Genomic DNA, 20,610 nt, shown 5'->3' on the forward strand with positions numbered 1-20,610 from the left:
GGTAAAGAGGCACCTGCTGTTGCTGCGGCTTTAGAATATCTACCCCGTCCACCTCGGGTAGTTCTTCTTTGACCCCTTTGAGCCGGTCGTCCTCTACCTCTTCTGAATGAGTAGAAGCGAAAGGACTTGCCCCTCGCAGAGGTTCCTGTGGGACGAAAAGGAGTCTGACGGATTGCAGCTCCTAGGGATTTTGCTGCTGCTTTTGAAGTTTGCAGTTTCTCTAAACTGTCATCCGCCTTTTTCCCGAACAAACAAGAGCCATCAAATGGCATGTTCAAGAGCCTGGCTTGCACATCTGGGGCAAAACCCGACTTTCTCAACCAAGCGAACCGCCTGGTTGATGTACTTGCCGCCATTGCTCTGCTGATACTGTCAGCCGAATCAATGCCCGTCTGGAGGGATTCGCACATAGCGTCTTTGCCGTCCTGTATAATATTCAGGAACGCATCCCTTTCTTCTCCCTCCGGGATGCAGTCAGCCGCTGTAGAAGCACACTCCCAAAGTGTATGGCTGAACCTAGCAAGGGTGCAAGTAGCATTACAGACTTTAACGCCATGCTACATGCTGAAAAGACTTTCTTTGCCATAGCATCATACTTTTTATCGTCCCTATCCTGTGGGACTGTAGGATAAGCCGTCTTGACATCGGTAGAGGATGCTGCTTGTACCACCAGACTTTCTGGGGATGGATGTTTAGACAAGAACTCTGGGTCTGTGGAAGATACCCTGTATTTTGCAGACAGTTTTTTTATTTACTGCTGGTATTACATCTGGGGTTTCCCAGTTTGTCATGATCTTTCTCTGAAGAGCTTTATGAAAGGGCACCACTGGATCTTCTTGTGGGCCTTTATCAAGAATATCCGTGAGGTCATCTTGCTGAAAAGATTGTGAAGGTGTAGACCACCCCATGAACTCCGTAATCCTGGCCATTAAGGCTCTGTAGGGAGTTTCAGCATGCTCCCCCGGGTCTGGTTTAGCAAAATCCACCTCAGGGGAAGTGTCTAACCCACTTGCCTCATTTAAAGAATCATGAAGATCCTTTAATCTGCGCTCTTCAGAGGAAAATTCCTCTCTAACCGGGGTTACAGGTCCCTGTAACTCAAATGTGTCTTGTTCAGACAAATCACCCTCTTCTAAAATTGGAGGATATAGTTCTCAATTGTTCTGAACTCATAAAGGGAGTAAATCCCATTTCCAAGGCAGAGGGTGCTGACGTTGTCATAATTGGCCTCGAGAGTGTCGATGTCGTCGACGCCGAAGGCTTCGAGCGTGGCGTCGAAAACAGAGGTGGAGGCCTCGAGGACCTCGACAGAATTGGAATTCTACTCGACACTATCGACGTCGAGGGCCTGGGGATCGTCACTGGATGTGTGGACACCGTGACTTTTCTCGGCGTCGACGCCGGTGTCGAGGCCGGCGTCGAGTCGACAGACCTGTGTGTCGAAGGTCCCTTCGACAACGGCGTCGAAGACCTCGACGTCGACGGAACCTTCGTCGATGGCGTCGACGGAACCTTCGAGGAAGGTTTGGAGGTCATGGTCCTACTCGAGGGTTCGAGACGCGCTCGAGAGGTTTCTTTCGCCGGGTACTGCGACTCGCGGCGTTTTTGACCTTCGGGTCTTTCGACCAGAGCATAGCTCTCGGCAGTCTTCGAGGGGGTCGAGGCCGCTTTCTCGAAGACGCTCATCATGTTTTTTCTGAATTCCTCCCATTCAGCCCAGGAACTATGTTTCGTGGGGCAAGGGATTCTTTTTGGCGAAACAGAGGAAGAGGAAGACGGAGAAGGGGATCTACGACGTCTCCTCTTCGAGTGTTTCGATCTCGAGGAGTGATGGGACCCACTCCGAGACCTGGAGCGTGAATGGTGACGAGGAGACGAATGTCTCGACTTCGTCGAAGAAGAAGAAGCTTTAAAAGTCTTACCTTTCTCCAGCTTCCCCCTACGCTCCTTCAGGGCCCTAGCTGTCATGGACATACAGTCCTCGCACTCCGAACAATGGTGTTCGGCTCCCAAGCACCACAGACAATTTCTGTGAGGATCGGTCAACGACATCTTTTTCCCACAATCTCGACATTTTTTGAAGCCGGATCGAGGGGTTGTCGGTTCCGACGAGGAAGCCATCGAGTACGATTCGAATAACTTGAAGTAAATATTACTAAGAACTGAGCAACGGTATTCCGAGGCACCGAGTAGCGCGGAAAAACGGAACTGAGCAACGGACGCTGCGCGCGGCCTTTATAGGCAGGATGACGTCGAGCGTCGATACGGCGGCTGTCGAGGGTCATCGACTCGAGGGACGTCGACGCGCAGCGCCCTCTGGAGAAAAAATGTTCTGAGGCCAGCAGAGCTGGAAGGATATATCTAAGATGAGGAATACGTCGGAGGACACAATCCCTTCGAAACAATGTTTCTTGATAAAACAATTTATTTCACAGTCAAAAGGGAGCAACAACACTTGCAATACACTTTAAATCATTTTGTGTCATCCCCATTGGGTATCATCGGATTTGGAGAAACTGACACTTCCTACACCCCTCAGGTGACCTAAATAGCTAGGACGCTGGAAATTGATTTATCACTGGTACATTTAGAGCAATACTGAGTTTGGTGTAAAAGATAGCGGTTTGTGAATTATTTGTTAACCTTTGATTTATTCCGCTGTTCTAAGTACTTTTAAAAACCTTGCCATGGCAAATATGTTCAACCCTTTCATGAGGAAAAGATAAAGCACAGTCAAATGGAAGAAGAGGGTCTCGGGGAGCCAGGACAGCCAATGTTAGTTGCAATGTCTAGGGGAGCTGAAGATCTTTGCAGGTAGGTAAAGTCTTGCAATGTTTTTAGAAATGTTTGTAGAAAATAGAACACTTCAAAGGCCCCAAGCTGGGAGGCTTGTGAGGGGCAATGCTATAACAACTCTGCAAGGTAACCAAGGCAGGTCTCAACTGAAATCAAGCAAGGCTAAACAAGAGGTAAGCTCTTAGACTTTAAAGTACCTCTAGTTAGAAGAAATGGCTCCTGCTGGCTTCTGTTCCTATACAGCTCTGCAGATTCTGTTCCTGAGCCTCAGTCGTGGGGACAAGAGGGAGGACGTCTGGGGACTCCTGCTCTGCAATGGGAAGGTCAGCGGCAGCAATGGGCAAACTTCAATTCAGCAGTCCTTTAGTATTTCAGCTCCTTGCGCCTGACAGCAAATAACCCTGCGGTTCTCGGATACCACTCTGGACTTTCCCCGCATCTGTGTCCAGCACTCTGTTGAGGTGACTCAGGCTTGGTCAGTCCTGCTTCAGGGAAGTCCAGAGGATCTTCCTGGCGCTCGGGTCAGCTAAAGCAACGCACACAATCTGGTGCTCCTCTCCCTGGCACTTTGGTTCCAGCAGCAGAAGTACAGCCAGCTCTGAGAAGATGTCCATACGCGCTTGCTTTGGCGTTGATTGGTCCCACCAACTCAAAAATGGAGAAGTCGTCCTTGCAGAGCTTCTCTAGTGGAGGTGAATTTGGAGATTCAGCACAGCAGCAGGGATCCATCAGGCAAACCAACGGTCCAGGAATTGCAGCAGGCGTCTCTTCCAAGTTCTTCGGATTCCTTCATCCAGTGGTTGACTGCCTTCCAAGCCAAAAAGCCTGGCCTTTTATGCAGGTTTCTCCTGTTCATTCCAATCACACTGCAGGGTGGCTGTCCTTGCTGGACAGCCAGCCGACCAATCACCTTTGGGTGCATTCCTATAACCAAGGAGATTAAGCACAGGGAGTTCTGCACCTCCCTCACTTCCTGCCCCTGCCAGACATACTGGAGCCAGAGGCGGGCTTCAATTGTGAATCCCGCCAAATACAGAACAAACAAAGGGACCAAACCTGGTTTGGCGCGCAGAGTAAATCTCAAGGATGGTCCTTTCCAAAAAGAAATGGCAAAAAAAGACCGGGCCATTTTGACAAAATGGGCACCACTGCGACCAGCCATTAATTGTAGAAAGGGCAACAAAAATGTTACATGAGAAACTAGACAAAGGGGATACTAAGTAACCCCTCCAGCACCCTATGATAAGATAGTGTGTGCTGGGTCTAGAAAGTTACAAAAAGAAAGTAAAGTAAATTTCACTTCACTGCTCTTGGAAACAGTAGTTTCACCAAGAGAAGGTATTTAAACCTTTGGGAAATCTAAGAGACTTCCCTGTGCCACTGCACTGAAGGTGCTGTGCGTTACAATGTAAAAAATTATGCCTATGGAGTTTGTCAAACTCCAAAGTTAAGAAACAGTCTAAATCACAGTAAAAATACGGGAGTGAGCAAAAAGGGCTCGCTCTCTCCGGGTTAGAAATTAAAAGTCTTGAAGTGCAGCAAAAAGGCTGGGGGACTCCAAGGTAGAAGGGAATTCGCACATTTGAGAATTCTCCCTTACCGGTATTAAGGAAAAATATCCCACTGGTAAAGCAAAAAGATTCTGGGGGTTGACCGAGGTCAGGAAGATTTACCAGTTCTGTGAACATCTTACCCAACAATACCAGTACTTTATGCATTATTGTGATGCTGATGGTCCTAAACGGTGTCTCAGGCAAGAGTCCCCTGTGTTTTGTACCCTTCTGCATTGGTTCACTAACCTTGTCCCCTGACAAGTCCTCAAATGCCTAATCAGAGATGCAAAACCAAATATGTGCACGAGTGACCCCTACGTCACCCAAGGTTCTGTTAGCCCAAAGGCACACAGTTTCTCCTTTTCAGTATTCTCATACTGCGAGCTGTGTGCAGTGTGTTAGGAAAGTTCTCTTGGAGCAACTTTTTTTCCATATTTTAATTGACCCCCAAACTTTGTTTTTGCACTTTGTCCTGATGCTGTGTAGTGAAGTGAAGCCTTCAGCTTCACCGCACTGGCCTTTTGCTCATATCTTATGGGGAAACCGACTAGTCTTTAAGGCTGTCAGTACTGGGAAACTAGGTTTCCCTTAGAATTTTATTTTTGTTATCCGTTTGGGTAACTTTATCACATAATGCATCTTCCAATGCAGCGCAATGAGGTTTTTGTATAACCCTACAATACATTCAAAGGGATTGTTTGCTTACCGAAGGTGTGCCCAAGTACAAACTGGTGCCAGCATTTACTTTGTCATCGTTTACTGTACTTTGTTAGCCATACCGTGTTGAGTTTGGCTAACAGTGGCTAGTGTCCCAACATGGTCGTCCAAGGTTTTTTTTAGATTGTACCTTGGCCATCTGGTCCATTGGCCTTCCTGCTCTGCCAGGTCAGGAAAATCCTCATGGGCATGAATTTGCCTGGGAAAACTGCTTTTTTGCAGGCTAGTGCAGGGTGTGTGTGTGGAAGATAGGAAGTGGGTTGTGACTGCTGGTCTCAATACACAAACAGGATTCTGTATGTCTGGTGTGTATGCATGAGATTCACCACAGTGGTCATGATTAGACCAGTGCTGGGGTGAGTGAGGGGCAGATCGTCATTGGTTGGGATGAGTTTCGGTGTTCACCAACGTTTTTCATAAGAGGCGTCCTGCAGCTTATCACCAGAGATCCTTAACAGCCGTGAAGATCTCAGTCCACAGGTCTTACAATCATGAGAAGGCATGGCGGCCAACTTTTGCTACAGTATGGGTAGAGCCATGTCTGGCTTGTGATCTAAGGCCTTCATCGGTGCTTCGATATGTAGCAGTGGTGGGAACAGCTATCATCTGCTTCTGGTAACTCCAGTTGGAGACTTTAAGTGTTCCTGGACCATCCAGTGGACTGACCAGCTCCAGTTTGGGGTACTGTGCTAGACGAGTTGTTCCGTGTTTCGGCTCGGAACTAGAGGGATCGTCAGCTGCAAGAGTCCCTATGAAATGTTGGCGTCCTAGCATTGATGTTGCCAGAGGATCAAGTTCGACCGCAACATTGGTGTCCCCTGCTGTCGCTGTGCAATTGTGACCATCCCTGAAACAAACACTCAATTCAAAAAGTGAACAATAAAAGCAGGTGAGTAATGCATTCATATGTTACACATGTTCCAGCAGCGAAGATGTCATTTGAGGTCAGTTCACACTTATTTTGTATCACCTTTGCAGTATTGAGTTGAGGGAGGGGAAAGCTTAGGTTTGGATCGGAACATACTTCTCCCAAAGGGATGCAGGCAGTCTTATCCCAGCAATAGTGTTCAACAATTTAAACCTGTAAGGGAACAAGCACTGCCAAAGCAAATGGGTTCAGAAGGGGGCCTTTAGGGAGCCAGGACAGTTCAAGTCAATGGGCCAGTTCAAAGTTCTGATGCTCTTCGCCAATGTATTTAAATAGTCAGTAGCTCAAATAGAAATTCACAGCGACTCAAAGGGAGTCACCTTGAAGAAGCATAAGCTGAAAGGCCAGTGCAAGTGAGTTGTGGTCAACTGGGTACAATAGCATCCCAAGGTAATCAGCACCCCAAATGGCAAAAGGATAATGTTCCCCAAGCCCCACAGTACCAGTTTACTGAAGAATTTGTTCCAGCTGGATGCCTTCTGTTTGCAGAGCAGCAGACCCTTGTTACTGGTCCTTAGCCGTGGTGACGAAAGGGAGGACATCTGGCAGGCTCCTACGGCAGCACTCGAGAGAGGGACTCTGCAGCAATGGAGTCCTCTGTATTCAGCTGCTTTTCTTCTTCTTTGGCACAGAGAAAAGGTACCAAAACCATAAATAGCTCCAGTTAGAAGTTAATTGATCCCTCAGTCATGGACTATGGCGAGGGGACTCTGGATGTGGATTTCCTGCTTCTGTAGGGTCCTCGTTTTGGCTGGATTAGCACTTCACAAGGCAATGCACTCACAGATGGTCAAGGAACCCTGGCTATTGGGATTCTGCAGCCTTGGAAAGTCACAGCAAGTCGAGGGCTGCGCCAAAATAGTGTGTCTTGAGGCCAGTTGGTCCCACCAGCCTAAGGGAGGAAGTCGCACTGCACGGGTCTTCCCAGTCGATTCGAAAACTGGGTCAGCACAGCTGCAGGGCTTCACCGGGCACTATGCAGTCCAGGAGGGTTCTGCTGGCGTCTCTTCACTTCTTCAGATGTCCTCCAGTGGAGGACCGTCTAGTCCCAAAAACCTCGCCTTTTAAGCAAGTTCCCAATCATTCACAGCTCTAGGCCGTCAATCACCCAGCAGGTGATTGCAACTGGTTTCACCCAGGCACATCTAGAGACAAAGGACAGGGAAGTTTCAGGACCCTCCCTCACTTCCTGCCTTTCCAAACACACTGGAGCCTGGGCAGGCTTCAGGGCTGAAGCCCACCAAAGGCAAAACACACCGTAAAAGACCAGAAAAAAAACAGACAAATGCCGAAAAAAAGTCAGGGGCCATTTTGGGAGAATGGTCACCCTTGGGTGCTCTACTGCAGTTGGTATCAGCCGCAAGCTACATGGCACAAGGTAGTAAAAAAGAAGAAACCACTGCCAACAGCCATTCAAGTGAGTGAGTAACAGAATGTTACATGAGGAATGGGTTGAATGAGTTATGCAACCCCCTCAGAACTCCATATGTGGTGGTGTGTGCTGGACCCATGAAGGAAAAGGTAAGTAAGACAGGGACGTTCTTACTATTCTTGGGAACAGTTGGTTGTTATTTATAATGCGCGCCAGACCAGAGAGTATCAGGGCGCAGAAAGCATCAAGAATATTTTCGGCTTGGTTACAATGCTGTACAAGGATATTCAATGGTTCAATCTACAGTACAGGCTACAGTTCACCCAGGAAAATGTAGTTAAACATTAAGAGAAGTCCAAGGGGCTTCTCAGTGGCACTGCACAAAAGGTGCTGTAGGTCAATGCAAAAAACAGATGCCTATGGAGTTTACCAGACTCCATAAAACAGTAACAGAAATAGTCAGAAAAACAAGTGGCAAAAAAAAGTCTCAAATCGCTAGAGTTAAAAAGACCCGAATCCAGCAAAAGAGCTGGGGGTCTCTAAAGTTAAAGAGAATTGGCACAGAAATGAAAATTCTCCCCAACAAGTAAAACCATTGGTACAGCAACTTTGTAGATTATTCATTTTCAGGAGTGAAACGAAGGAACAAAACCATCATAAGCAGGCAAGCACATGTGTAAAATTAATATTTACAATAGTAGACATAATTCAAAGGTAAGTAAGCACTTGGTAATTACTTTTCAGAGTGGCAAACATGCATCTGTAGGGGAAGTAATGTAATAAGTTAGAATACTTTGTTTCGGGGCCTTATGACAGAAACAACCACCAACACTAGATACGTTTCTGTTGCAATCTTTTCCCAGAGCCAAGGCTTCAGTAATCCTTCCCCATCTAGTTCAAAGTCTCTTTCAGGGTCAGATGGGAGGTCAAACAGCTGTAGAAAGTCAAGAGTTCCTGTGGAAATCTTCTGTAACAAGTAATAGTTTGTGAAGAAAAGCAGTCAGGGACTTCGTAGAAGACTCTCTGAATGCATACAATTGTTAGGCCTGGGCGAACATGTATGGGCAAACGCCAAACTACACAAATCAGTACTCCAACATAGGAGCAACACGACTCAGGGTAAGTATTACAAGAGCTACAGTACCTGAAGCGTGATGAAGCTATATGCATACATAATGCAGCAGCCGTTCACCCGGACACCCTATCCCTGGGTATGGTGACGAAAGGGACACGGGAAGGGATTTTGCAGCAGCAGTCGAGAGAAGAGACCCTCAAAGGATGCTTTATGCTCCAAAGCAGATCTGTGGTTTTGGCACATTTTTTGCAAGCACTAATGAAGAACGGCTACCGCCCGGACGATTCACCTCACTAGCTCGGTCGAGCACTCTGGTGAGGGGACTTCGAGAGTGGAGTCTTGCTTCTGGAGGTCCAGTAGGAGTCAGGAGAGTTTGTTCTTTGCAAGACGTTGCACTGCAATTGGGTCAGTGTTCCCAGGGCATTGGCAGTTTGCAGCCCAGGAAGGACCCATCAGGTCATGGCATAGCTGATCTTACAGGACTTCGTAAAGCTAATTGGTCCAGCCCAAAGGAGGGAACCCTCCTCTTTCGAGCTCCCCCAACGCTTGGATGGAGGGGTCGTGCAGCAGTGGTTACACAGGCTGGAAGTGGCTGCAGAAGTCTTCCCTCTTCCTTGTTGGTTCTTCTGTTCCAACTGTCAGCTGGTCTTCAGTCTCAGGGATTCAAGCCATTTATCCAGGAACCCAACTCATGAGGCATTCAAAATGTTGGGACGTCCCAGTTGTAACTGATTCCAGGCAGGCATGCCAGAAGTGAAGATCTGCAGTGTTTCGGACTCCTCCCTAGTGTCCAGTCTTCACAAACACCCTAGAGTTTTGCCTTTGGAAGGTACCCTTTGTGAAGCCTGCCAATGCTCCAACCAGGACCTCCCCCACCCAACAGGGCACATGTACGCAAGAAATGTCAAAAAAACAGCCACCACTTTGGGTCATTACACAGCCTGCGGGTAGAAGTTACACAAATGTCGGTAGAACACCTCCAGCCATTCAGGTATGCTTGTCACTCACAAATGTTACAGGAGCAGTGATAAAGGGGATACACAGTAACCACTCCGCATTCCACATAAGGTGGTGTGTGCTGTTCTCACAATATGAAATTTAGAAAGGACAAAAAAAAAATCCCCCTACACGTTCACAAAAGAAAAAAATATAAAATAAAAAGGGAAACCCAAAGGGCTCCCAGCAACACTGCACAGATGCCATAGCCACTGAGGAAAACATGACTCCAAGGAAAAAGTATAAAAGAAAATAAAAACATTTCCCACAGAGTAAAAGAATGAGTCATCGGGGGCAAAAAGATTCCCACTCACTCAGAAGACAGACCAAAAATCCAGAAGTCCTGCAAAAGGCGTTGTGGGCTTCACAGTTGCAGGAGATTTTGCACAGAAATGAAAAATCTACCCAACTAAATTCTTTGGGCTTACAGCTTGCATAGCCATTGAATAGGCATACACGTTTTAAACAAATATTGCTAGGTACACAATGGGTCAGAATGGGCAAACAATCTTCTGATTAAATATTATCAAGGTGTAATGACCAATGCCTGCCTGCATTGTAGCAATTTGCCAGTTATTCACAATAAGCAGTAATAGAAGGAATACCATTTAGCTAGCGCTACACAACTACCCCCACAAAAGACACTGGCCCTCATAAGTTTCCCAGCATTCAGACGGTAAATCTGGTGGGATATTGGCAAACCGACCTACCGTTAGCAGTGCCTGATATGCTGGCATTACCAGCATATTACAGCTGCCGCAATGGTAGGTAAATCCCCATTCCATGGGGGATTGCGGTCATTACCGGCACGTGAATATCAGCGCCTGGAATACTGGCTGTTTTTTGCTGGCGGGGTGCCCAATTTACATCCAGCTCTTTGCTGGAGGTAAATTAGGCTACCCCGCCAAACATACTCTGCCGGTCCGGAAACGTGCGGCTAAACTGAATTACTGGCACATTAATTCCAAACCGACAGTTGTAATGAGGCCCATTAAATATACTATCCATGTTCAAATGGATGAAAATCATGCCGGTCAGTGAATTTTACCGTGGTCATTGTTTCACTTGCAAATAAGACGGTGACTACACAATTTGCTGTGCAGATTTCAGAACCATTAATTACTGTTTCCATTGCGATTACTGGTATATGCACAGGACTGCCACTAATTCAGATATACACCCCAACTCAACAAGATATGTGGACAGATATGTAAACACTAACCTTTCTGAAGTCCGCCCATACATACAGCCCTCCAGAGCTTTTGTGAATAGGAATTCCGATCTCCTTCAGACCAGTGATGAGTATATGTTTTGCTTCCCTGAGTCGCCGTTTGTTGGTTGGAAAAAACACATTATCTAACCAATCTGTTGGTGTAAGAAGAAGAAGATGTATTCCTCTTAAGCATAAAGATGAACAAAACCAGTAGAACCTATCAATTCATCTATACTCACCTCGGTCACTGAGCATCTGACTTAGGACATACTGGATTGGACCCGGGCACTGATGAAAAGAAGCTAGCTTTGAAACTGCTCGACAGACCTGCTGGTTTGTGGTGTGCAAAACTCCAACTCTGATGCCACCCATCGCAAAATCCTAGAGAAAAAGAAACAAAAAATACAATCTGGAATACGCATCTACATTAATTGATGTTTTAGGTTTGTTAAAAGCAGAACTTTATTTTGAGAAATACATTTTGCTTCAATTATCTGTGGCCTATGTGCTGCATAACCATCTCATTTGGAACAAACCGAGCTGCAAGTGCAAAAATCTGCAATGTAACACTGGAGTGCGATATACATTAAAAAGTGTTTTAATATGTAAACCACCAAACTACAAATACTGTTAATTCATCATCATCATCTCCTGCACATCCTCTAGTTTTGCTGTGCTTCAGAACTACAGATCGGGTAGTGATCACAAAGAATTACACGGTTCTGAAAAAGGGGTTTGGGTCCTCGGTGTGATTGTTCAGATACAAACTGTTGGTCAAGGATTGGAAATACCAAAGCCAGGGAATCAAAGCCTTCAAAAACTCGTTTGGGATTTGTGAAGTGTGGGCAATATTTTATTTCCATTGGCATTAAACAGTGAATACACAATAGGTTCTAGTGCAAATTAAGTCTGTCAGAGGCTGTGCCAAGTCATTAATACGTTATTTGAAACTCTGAAATAGTTTGAGCGTTCAAGATAGAACTTGAGAACTTTCTAGAGAAGTCTAGGTTATGCAAATATCAGTGTCTGTGGAACGAGGAATACGAGAACTGAAAAATGGCATTCTTGGTTGAGATGGAACTGCGAAACCACTTAGGGTAAGAACATATGCTGTATCAGCTCATCTTCAATTAAAATACAAAAAAGGGGATTATGCATAGAATGCCTTGATCTTGCGGATCCTGCATGTCCAACCTTTCTAGAAAGGCCGCAACACATTAATTTCTTTTAATGTCATGGCTGGAAAAAGTATATGAATCATATTACACAACATACGGGTCCCAAAAGAGTGTGGGCCTGTAGGACTGGTGAAGGTTTTATACCAGTTATAGTTCTTGATTAACGAGCGGCAGCAAGAACACCACTGAATCTGTATTTGGTTATGTGCTCAAGGTTGAATGTCCTGTAAAAGTCCAACTTTAATACTGACCGAGCTAAAGACAGTAGGTTTGTTATTCAGTGATTTTTCTAAATGATTGCTGACATTATCTTGTAGGTTTACTGCCATATTGTGTTATACAATCATGCCTAGCTGCCTTGATACCACCGATGGTAAGTAACCCACAGAGGCCCAAGTGGAGGGTATTTAAGTCTTCAAAGCAAGGAAAGGCTTTTGGTTCCAGGACAGTGGCAGAGGAAGACACTGCAAATGTACACTGGTATCTTATCCTAAAAGAGCTGGTCTCGAAAACCATCATGAAATTTGTTTCACAACTTCCATGATAGGGCGACGTCTACTTTAGCTGCATCTCCTAACCCCAATTCAGTCCATGTCCCTCATGTGCAGCATTAAGCCAGAAATCCTATTTGGGGGATTCTAGGGACAGATTTGGGGGTCCTCAACTTTTTGCTTTTTCCCCACTGTTTTTTTGGGATCTTCAATCTTTTTGGTGGCCAGACAGACTGTCAATTTGGTTTTAGGAAATAGGGTTTGTGGTGGCTGTGCTTTAATTTTGGCTTCACCAAGGGTGCAAGCTATTTTAGTAGCCACTGGGTACCAATGGGTTTTTCAAATTCTGCTCCCACTCATTTTGGTTTCTATGGGGTCCCTTTGTCTAGGTGATCACATGGTAGGCTCAAAATGGCCAATGACAATGTGGGCTCTGTGAGCCAATCATGGCAGCTTCCACACCGATCCAAAATGGTTAGGCCAGTATAGGTCCCTGGACAAACCCCCACTTTCCGTGGAGGCGGTTTTGGCAGAGTGACAGTCCGAGTCACTAACCAGTATGGTTCATCATCCAACCCTCTGCTCCCAGTCCTTTTGTGATTGACTGGCCTGTAGCCAAGCCCCTTTCAAGGTAAGTACTGTGAGAAACAGTCTCGTACATACTTCCGAGGATACTCTATTCAAGTGGGAAGGGCCATCACTTTTGGATCCCCGCCTCTGGGAGTGGCCAAGCGAGGATCACCCGAGTGGAGTGTCATGAGGGATTGGGAGGAGAGCACCCAAGGGCGAGACATGGTATACCCACTGTTCCCAATACCCTCTAAAAGCATAGCCCTCAGCTTTTATGGGATATTTTCAGTCCCATTCCATCGCCCCCTCTGCATTTCCTACATGTAATGGGACAAGGAAGAGACAACCGAGGGAATGAAGATTACACATAGAAACAAAGATACAACGAAAGGCCTACTACATACCACCATTAGGCTGTCCCATTAATAGAGTCATGCAAGGTCAGGCACTTGACTACAACTGTGCACACCTGACTCCACTTGACTCTTCCCCCAATATAAAAAGGTGTGGTTCTGTCAGAAGCAAAGAGCGAGCTGGGGATGCTGACTGGACCAGAGGAGCCAAGTAGCAGGGAGCTAAAGGAAGAGAAGCCTGGAGGATCTGGAAGAGAACAGTGTGCAGAGACGCTGGCCTGGTGTTCGTGAGAGGCTGCAGTGTGGCTAGAGAGCCGGGTCTCCAGGGATCCAGAGCGTGGCAGCCTGTATCCTGCTTGCAGTCTTCAGAAAGTGCTCGTTCCCTTGGGAAGTGTGTCCATCCCAAGGGTATCTAAGGGGCAGGTGGTGAGACCCGGACCTCGACCCAATGCATGCAGGATAGAATGCTCGCAAGTGTCCTGCTATCCGGTGACTTTCGTAAAAGTGAAGAGAAACTCTAGAGCGTGGGGTTGGCTACTGCGGGTGTGGAGACAAGCGGCACCAAGGTTAAAAAAAAAATCAGAAAGCAAGAGAAAGTGTAAAGAAAGATGCGCTAGCGGAAGTAAAGAGGTAAGAGGAAAGTGAACGGTTACGAATATAAACCAAGGCAAGGGGGTAAGCGGCCCAAAAGCAAAAAAGGAACACCTCAAGTGTGCACAAAGTGAGATATGTGCAAGAGACTCAACCAGAAGATAGCTAAGCAAGGAGGTGAAAGTGAGCACGAGAAAACAGAAAAAGGGTAAAAGTACAGATGAAGGAAGAGGGGGTGCAAGAGGCACCTGTAAGGAGAAGCTAAGAGAAAGACGGGTATAGAAAAGGAGAGGGGCTAAAGATCAGAGTGGTCGCGCAAAGAGTCTAGTTCTCTCGAAAGTCTGAGTCTACCCCATGAAAGGATTGTGTCTGAAAGAAACTGTACACAAGGAAAAGGTACACCCTGACAAGCAGAACTTGTGTTTGAAACTAGAGGGGCCTAAGCTTGGGGAAGAGGCCTAACAAAGCTGAATATTTATGTTTGAAAGAAAGAGGCAGAAGTTTGGGGGAAGGGAAACCTGAAGCCTAAAAAAGGCACTTCTATTTTTGTTTTGTTTGAAAATTGGAAGAAATCAAGCTTGGGGAAGTGAATCCCAAGGAACCATAGACATTGAAAGTAGTTTGTTAAACCTTCTCCACAGGGTTCTTGCAATATTTTCAAACAACCCCGGATTGTATGACCTTATATGACATTGACATAACTACACCCGGTGAGAAGACCACCTGAAACCAGCCTTTATTTTTCCTTTTGAACCACAATTTTTCCTTTAAAAAATGACTTCCTATCACATTTTGTTAAAGAGTGAGGGCGAGCAAAGTTTTAGAGAGACTGAATTTGGATTGTCTGACATCAACAGCCCTTCGAAACATCAGTTGAGGGAACAATCCATTTACAGCTAGGCATTATACCATCCCCGCAACTTTACTAAATAAAGGTTTAGGAAACGTCGGAGTCTCTCAATTGATACCATGCCTGTCTCACAGTACCCTGTAACAGTCAGGAATGATAGTTACACCCACATTACTTTTTAGAATAGTGGAACACAATTCGAAAAGGTAAGTAAATCACTGCGTATACTTTAAGATGGCAGTAAGCAATTCACAGGTAGGAAAGAACTTGGTAACTTTATTCTATTTCAGAGATAGTTTGTCTAGAAAATAGAAGTGTTGTCAAGTACTTACTTGGTAATGTGCTATTGCTGTGACTGTTTATATTGCATCATCTCAGAGGACTTAAGTTCTTCCCTGTTCTAGGGCATGAGTGATATCGGAGGCAGAAGGGGGACATTGGTAGTCCAGTGGCCAACAGTAGGCATGTCAGGATAGGCACAGGCGAGTTGGAGGATTTCTGGTCCAACAAGTAAGTACAGACTTTAGTAGAAAGTGGCTCCCAGGTGAGTTTCAGCATTACACCTGGGCGAAATCCCAACTACACAAATCACCACCCTAGCCACACAGGAGCGACAAGAGACTAGGTAAATATTACCCTCAGCGGTGAAGAGCTTGCAGACGAATGCCTTCACGATGCAGCAGCACAGGACCCAGTCTCTGGATTCGTGGTGACGAAAGAACGGACACTAGATGGGAACTTGCAACAGCAGTTGACAAAAAAGTCTCCCATCAAAGGATTCTTTAGTGCTTCTCGCAGCTCTGAATTGGTTGCGCTTTTGAAGGTAGCAGATGTGAACGGTTGTCTGATCAATTTCGCCTTGCTATCTCGGTCCGGGACTTCCAGAAGCAAAACTTCACTCCTTGAAGTCCAACAGGAGTCCACTGAAGTTTGTGAGATTTGTTCACTAGAAAACTGCACAGCACTCAGCCTCGAGGTCCCAGGATATTGGCGGTTCGCAGCCCAGTAAGGTTGAAGCCAGTCGAGGGATGGCCCAAACTGAAGGTAGTTTTAAGACGGATTATGCCCACCAGTCATCCTCTCCGGACCTTCCCTGTCAATTTGAAAACTAGATCTGGACAGCAGTGGTCACTTCAGCGGGCTTCTCCAGTTGCTGGAAGAGACCACAGGCATCTCTGCCCATCTTCAGATCTTCAGTTCTTGGTCGACTTTGCATTGGCCTCAGGATCCTAGTCTTTATCCAGGAACCCAGCCAATCAACAGGCAAGCAACATTCAAACTTTGGGGGTGGGTGTCCTTTCAGGACAGCCAGCCTCCCAGTTGGAACTGCTTGCAGTCAGGCATGCTAAAAGACACGTTTCGGGATCCTCCTCTGCTTCCTGTCCACAGACACACTGGTGCCTTGGCAGGCTTCACAAAGGATTGACCCCGAAGACAAAACATAAATAAGGGCCTCACCCACCTTGCACGGCAGAAGGACCTAGAAAGGACAAGCCATCATGAATAGGCAAAAATAACACGACAGCCACCTTTTTGGGGTCAATGGTGACCCTTCTGTGCATCCTCTAAGCTCAATGTTTATTACCAATGTGAAATGTACTCGGTAACTCGGTTTACATCTGTAAACACATTCCTATGCTTGTGTTCATGACTAAGTCTGCTGTAACAGCGCCACGATGCCCCAGGGCAGTTCTGTGCGCTTTATAAATGCAAATAAATAAAATAAATAAATATTATGTCTGTAAACACAGCCAGGGTATGATAAATATACAAGTGTCAGATTGGATCCACTGCCACAAGCCATTCAGATGAGCTTGTCACCAACCACAAAGTTACAGGCGCAGTGAAAAAGGGGATACATTGCAACCCCTCCACATAAGGTGGGTTATCGCTGATCTCACAAAATAAAAGTTAAGGATAACAAGTGTTCACACAGGGAAAATAAAGAGGGAAGCCCAAAGGGCTACCAGCAGCATTGCAAAAAAAGGGGCGGTGTGCTGCAAAAGTAAATTACAGATGCCTTGGAAAAGGAGGAAAGCATGACTCCATAAAATAAAGTACAAAGGTAGTGAACAAGGGTCCCCAAGGTCGGAGCAAAAGAATGGGTGAGTGGGAACAAGGCTCCCACTCACTCAGGAGAACTGACTCAAGTCCAGCAAAAAAGTGGTGAGGGTGTCGCAGGTGGCGGTGATTTGGCATAACAATGAAAAAACACACACCCTATAGCCCTGCCTCGGCCCACATTACCACAAAAGGTGAAGGAGGCATATCTCTTCACTTTGTAACTGCGTTGGCTCTTGATTTGTAGAAGTGTGAGGGCTGAGTCGGTGTTGGGGAGAATTCTCAGAAATGTGCCAATTCCTCTCTACCTTAGAGACCCCCAGCTCTTTGCTGGACTCTAGGACTTAATTTTTTTGCCTAGAGAGAGACCCTTTATTTTCCTCATTCACTCTATTTTAATGTGATTTTGAACTCGGTTTCTTTTGGTTGTGGAGTCTGACAAACTCCATAGGCATCATCTTTTGCATTGTGTCACACAGCACCTTCAGACAGGGAAGTCTTTCAGATTTCACAAAGGTTTAAATACCTTCTCTTGGATAAACTACTGTTTCCAAGAGCAGTGGTGAAATTGACTTTACTTACACTTGTAACTTTATAGACCCAGCACACACCATCTTACAATAGGGTGCAGGAGGGGCTGGTATCCCCTTGGTGTAGCTTCTCATGTAACATTTTTATGTTACCCTTTCTACAATTAATGGCTGGTGGCAGTGGTTTACTTTTTACTACCATTGTGTGTTTTTACCACTGGCTGCTTTCGCAGCTGCAGTAAAGCACCCGTAGGGGCCCATTTTGTCAAAATGGCCCGTCTTTTTTCACCATTTTTTGTTGGAAAGGTCCTTCTTGAGATTTACTCCGAGTGCCAAACCAGGTTTGGTCCCTTTGTTTGGTCTTTGGCAGGATCCACGAGTGAAGCCCTCCTCTGTCTGCTGGGTGTCTGGTGGGGGCCGGAAGCGAGGGAGGTGCCCGAAACTCCCTGTGTTTAGTCTCCTAGGAGACAGGAATGCACTCCTAGGTGATTGGCCGGCTGGCTGTCCGGCAAGGACAGCCACCCTGCTGGGTGACCAACAGCTAGACTGAAATGAAGGAGAAACCTGCATAAAAGGCGTGGCTTTTTTGCTTGTAAGGCAGCCTCAGCCATTGGATGAAGGAATCCAAATAAGAACTTGAAGACGCCTGCTGCAACTCCTGGACCGTTGGTTCGCCCAGCGAAGCCCTGCTGTGTTGAAACTCAAATTCGTATCGACAGAGAAGCCCCTGCAAGGACGACTTCTCCCTTTGAGTTGGTGGGACCAATCAACTCTGAAGTAAGCCACCATCTTCTCGGAGCCGGTTGAGATTCCACTGCAGCTGCTGCTGGACTCTAATAGCCAGGGAGAGTAACACCAGATTGTGTGTTACTTTTAAGCTGGCCAAGAGCTCCAGGAAGATCCTCTGGACTCACAGGAAGCAGGACTGTCCGAGCCCGAGTCACATCAACAGAGTGCTGGACCCCAGATGCAAGGAGAGACCACCTAGACAGCCAGGAACCACAGTGTTGCTACTTGTGGTAGACGCTAGGAGCTGAAAAACCAAAGTGCCACTTGTTTGAAGATTGCCAGTTGCGGTCGGTGACGGTCTCATTGCAGTGCAGGAGTCCCCAGACACCCTCCCTCTTGTCCCCACGACTAAGGCCTATGAACACCAGAATCTGCAGAGCTGCACAGGAACTGAAGTCACGTGCTGTCCTTTTTCTTCAACCCAAAGCTACTGTACAGTCTACAAGAACGTACCTCTTGTTGTTGCTCTGTAGAGTTGCTGATAGCGACTTTACTTCACAAGCCTAAACAGCTTGTGGCCCTGCTTTGAATTCTTTTCTACAAAGACTTCTAAAACATTGTGCAAGACTTTTACTTAACTGCAAGAAGTGCTTCAGCTCACCTAGACTTTTGCCTAGCCTGGCTCCCTGAATGACTTTTTCCCCTCCGACATAGTGTTTTGTCTTCCTTCCAGGAAGTGGTCAACTAACTTTGCATTGCGGGTTACCAAAAGTAGTTACCTGCTTCAGAATATTTGTGTGCTCTCTTGTTCTGTTCTAATAACAGTTTTCTTTGCCAAACTCTTAAGTCTGATTCTAAATGCAAACAGTGGTATATCAATGTCCACAGTGTCATAGTTGCTAAAGTCACCCTGAGGGTGTAGGAACGGTGTGCCATCCCAAAAGGGTATTTTCCGATTAAAAAATATTAGGAGTGGATTTTGGAGTGTATTTGTGCGTTACTATTATATTGCCCCCTTCTGAATAAGGCTTACATAAATCAATAATTGTTTAATCATGAAACCTTGTGTAAGTTTATTTGAATACTTGTCACTGAATTTCTGTGCAACTCCCCTACAACTCACATTGACCCATCTTGAGATGAGCCTGGCTGCTCAATCCTACCAACCTGTGTAATACAGACGTATACCAAAGGTTGGGTTCCTATTGCCAGGAGGTCAGGGTTGTTTTAGTGCACCCAAAAGGTACTGCATACAATCTTGCCCAACAGTGCACACTTTAGCCTCACCTCATCCTTGTACTTCTACAGATGGAAGTCAATTTGTGACACTGACATGATAAAAAAGCACAGGAGCATGTATGTGAATGGTTTTGCAAATTGCTTGCTTTATAGATATTTGCTACATAAAATCTTGGGGCCAGTGCCAGGAAAAAAATGTCTGCAATGCCCGGATCTTCCCGACAAGTCATTATGATATGCTATGAATTGGAGAGACACATAATGCACATAGCCGGTGCGGATTCTGGGTAATTGCTCTTGTAACATTTCACCCAAATTAGCTGGTCGCTTGGAGTATAAACTGACTCGCCTTAAAAGGACTGAATCAACACTGGCACTTGTAAGCGGTGCTTCCAAAGCAGGAGAGGCATGATTGCAGAGAATTTTTTACATTTAATCTAAACTGGCCCTCAACTACTCCACACACAGGATACACTTACATGTGTTGATACCAACGTATATTAAACTCCAGAATACACTTACCTTGCTAAAGCCCCACATAAAATGCGTCCGTTTCGGATCTGGTAAACTGAACAAAAAATAGTCCAATTTAAGCATACACAACAGCAAGGTTTTACATTTACAAATAAAAACAAAATCAAACAGTAACATGCTTGTCACAATGCTTTCCGGTGAGGGTATATTATATATTTTCATACGTTATTATAGCAATTTGGAAAGGGCAATGTTAATCACCAATGAGGTATCTTGGCTTGGAGTCCAAGAGTAAGGAGAACAGTAGGTAAAGGGTGTCAAATCAGAAAGTTAATAACTTTTCAGACTTTAGTCCCCTTGCTTATTGCAATCCGAAACCTTTTTCGCTGACAGGCCAGCATTTAAAATTACAGTTGCGTATAGATACTAGAGCAGGAGTAATACAAACTGCCCCATTTTGTCAAAGGATAAGCCAAAGGATTTGTCAAAGGATAAGTTCCCATCAGCCTATGCATGTTTTTAGTATTACAGGCTGCTAGAGAGTGTTACTAAAGCCCACCTATGGTAGGGCTGTAGAAGACTACTTTTAGTGTCCAATTCTTAGATTTAAGCCTGAATGCCCAAAAGGTTTGGTAGACATGGCTGAGCAGCCAGGCTTAATCTGTGAGGGAGAAGGGCGGTAGTGGAGTACAAAGATCTTGGAGCACAGAACCCGTCAGTTAGACACTTCCTACACTTGCAGTCATACAGTTTTGTTTAATAAAAGAAAACTAGGCAACGTTAAGTTCACTTTTCAATTCAGGCAAGGGAAATTTTATACAGATATACAGTAGGACCTTTGCAGTTGTAACTCACAATGGTAAACCTTTAGTTAGAATTCAGGTCACGGAAAGT

The 20,610-nt window shown here is 45.8% G+C and overlaps 1 protein-coding gene across 2 annotated transcripts in view; it reads right to left on the bottom strand.

Moving 5' to 3' along the window:
* The window catches only part of LOC138569961 (1-aminocyclopropane-1-carboxylate synthase-like protein 1), a 240,250-nt gene that overhangs the window by 23,217 nt on the left and 196,423 nt on the right, over nt 1-20,610 (bottom strand). For both annotated transcript variants that reach the window (XM_069648442.1, XM_069648441.1), the window contains exons 10-12: nt 19,765-19,810; nt 10,890-11,031; nt 10,660-10,802 (exon numbers count right to left, since the gene is read on the bottom strand). In XM_069648442.1, coding sequence (XP_069504543.1) covers nt 10,660-10,802; nt 10,890-11,031; nt 19,765-19,810 — 331 coding nt within the window. The remainder of the gene's footprint in view (nt 1-10,659; nt 10,803-10,889; nt 11,032-19,764; nt 19,811-20,610) is intronic.

The sequence above is a fragment of the Ambystoma mexicanum genome, chromosome 2q (assembly GCF_040938575.1).
Source record: "Ambystoma mexicanum isolate Mex_15411 chromosome 2q, UKY_AmexF1_1, whole genome shotgun sequence".
In the NCBI taxonomy this organism is placed as follows: domain Eukaryota; kingdom Metazoa; phylum Chordata; class Amphibia; order Caudata; family Ambystomatidae; genus Ambystoma; species Ambystoma mexicanum.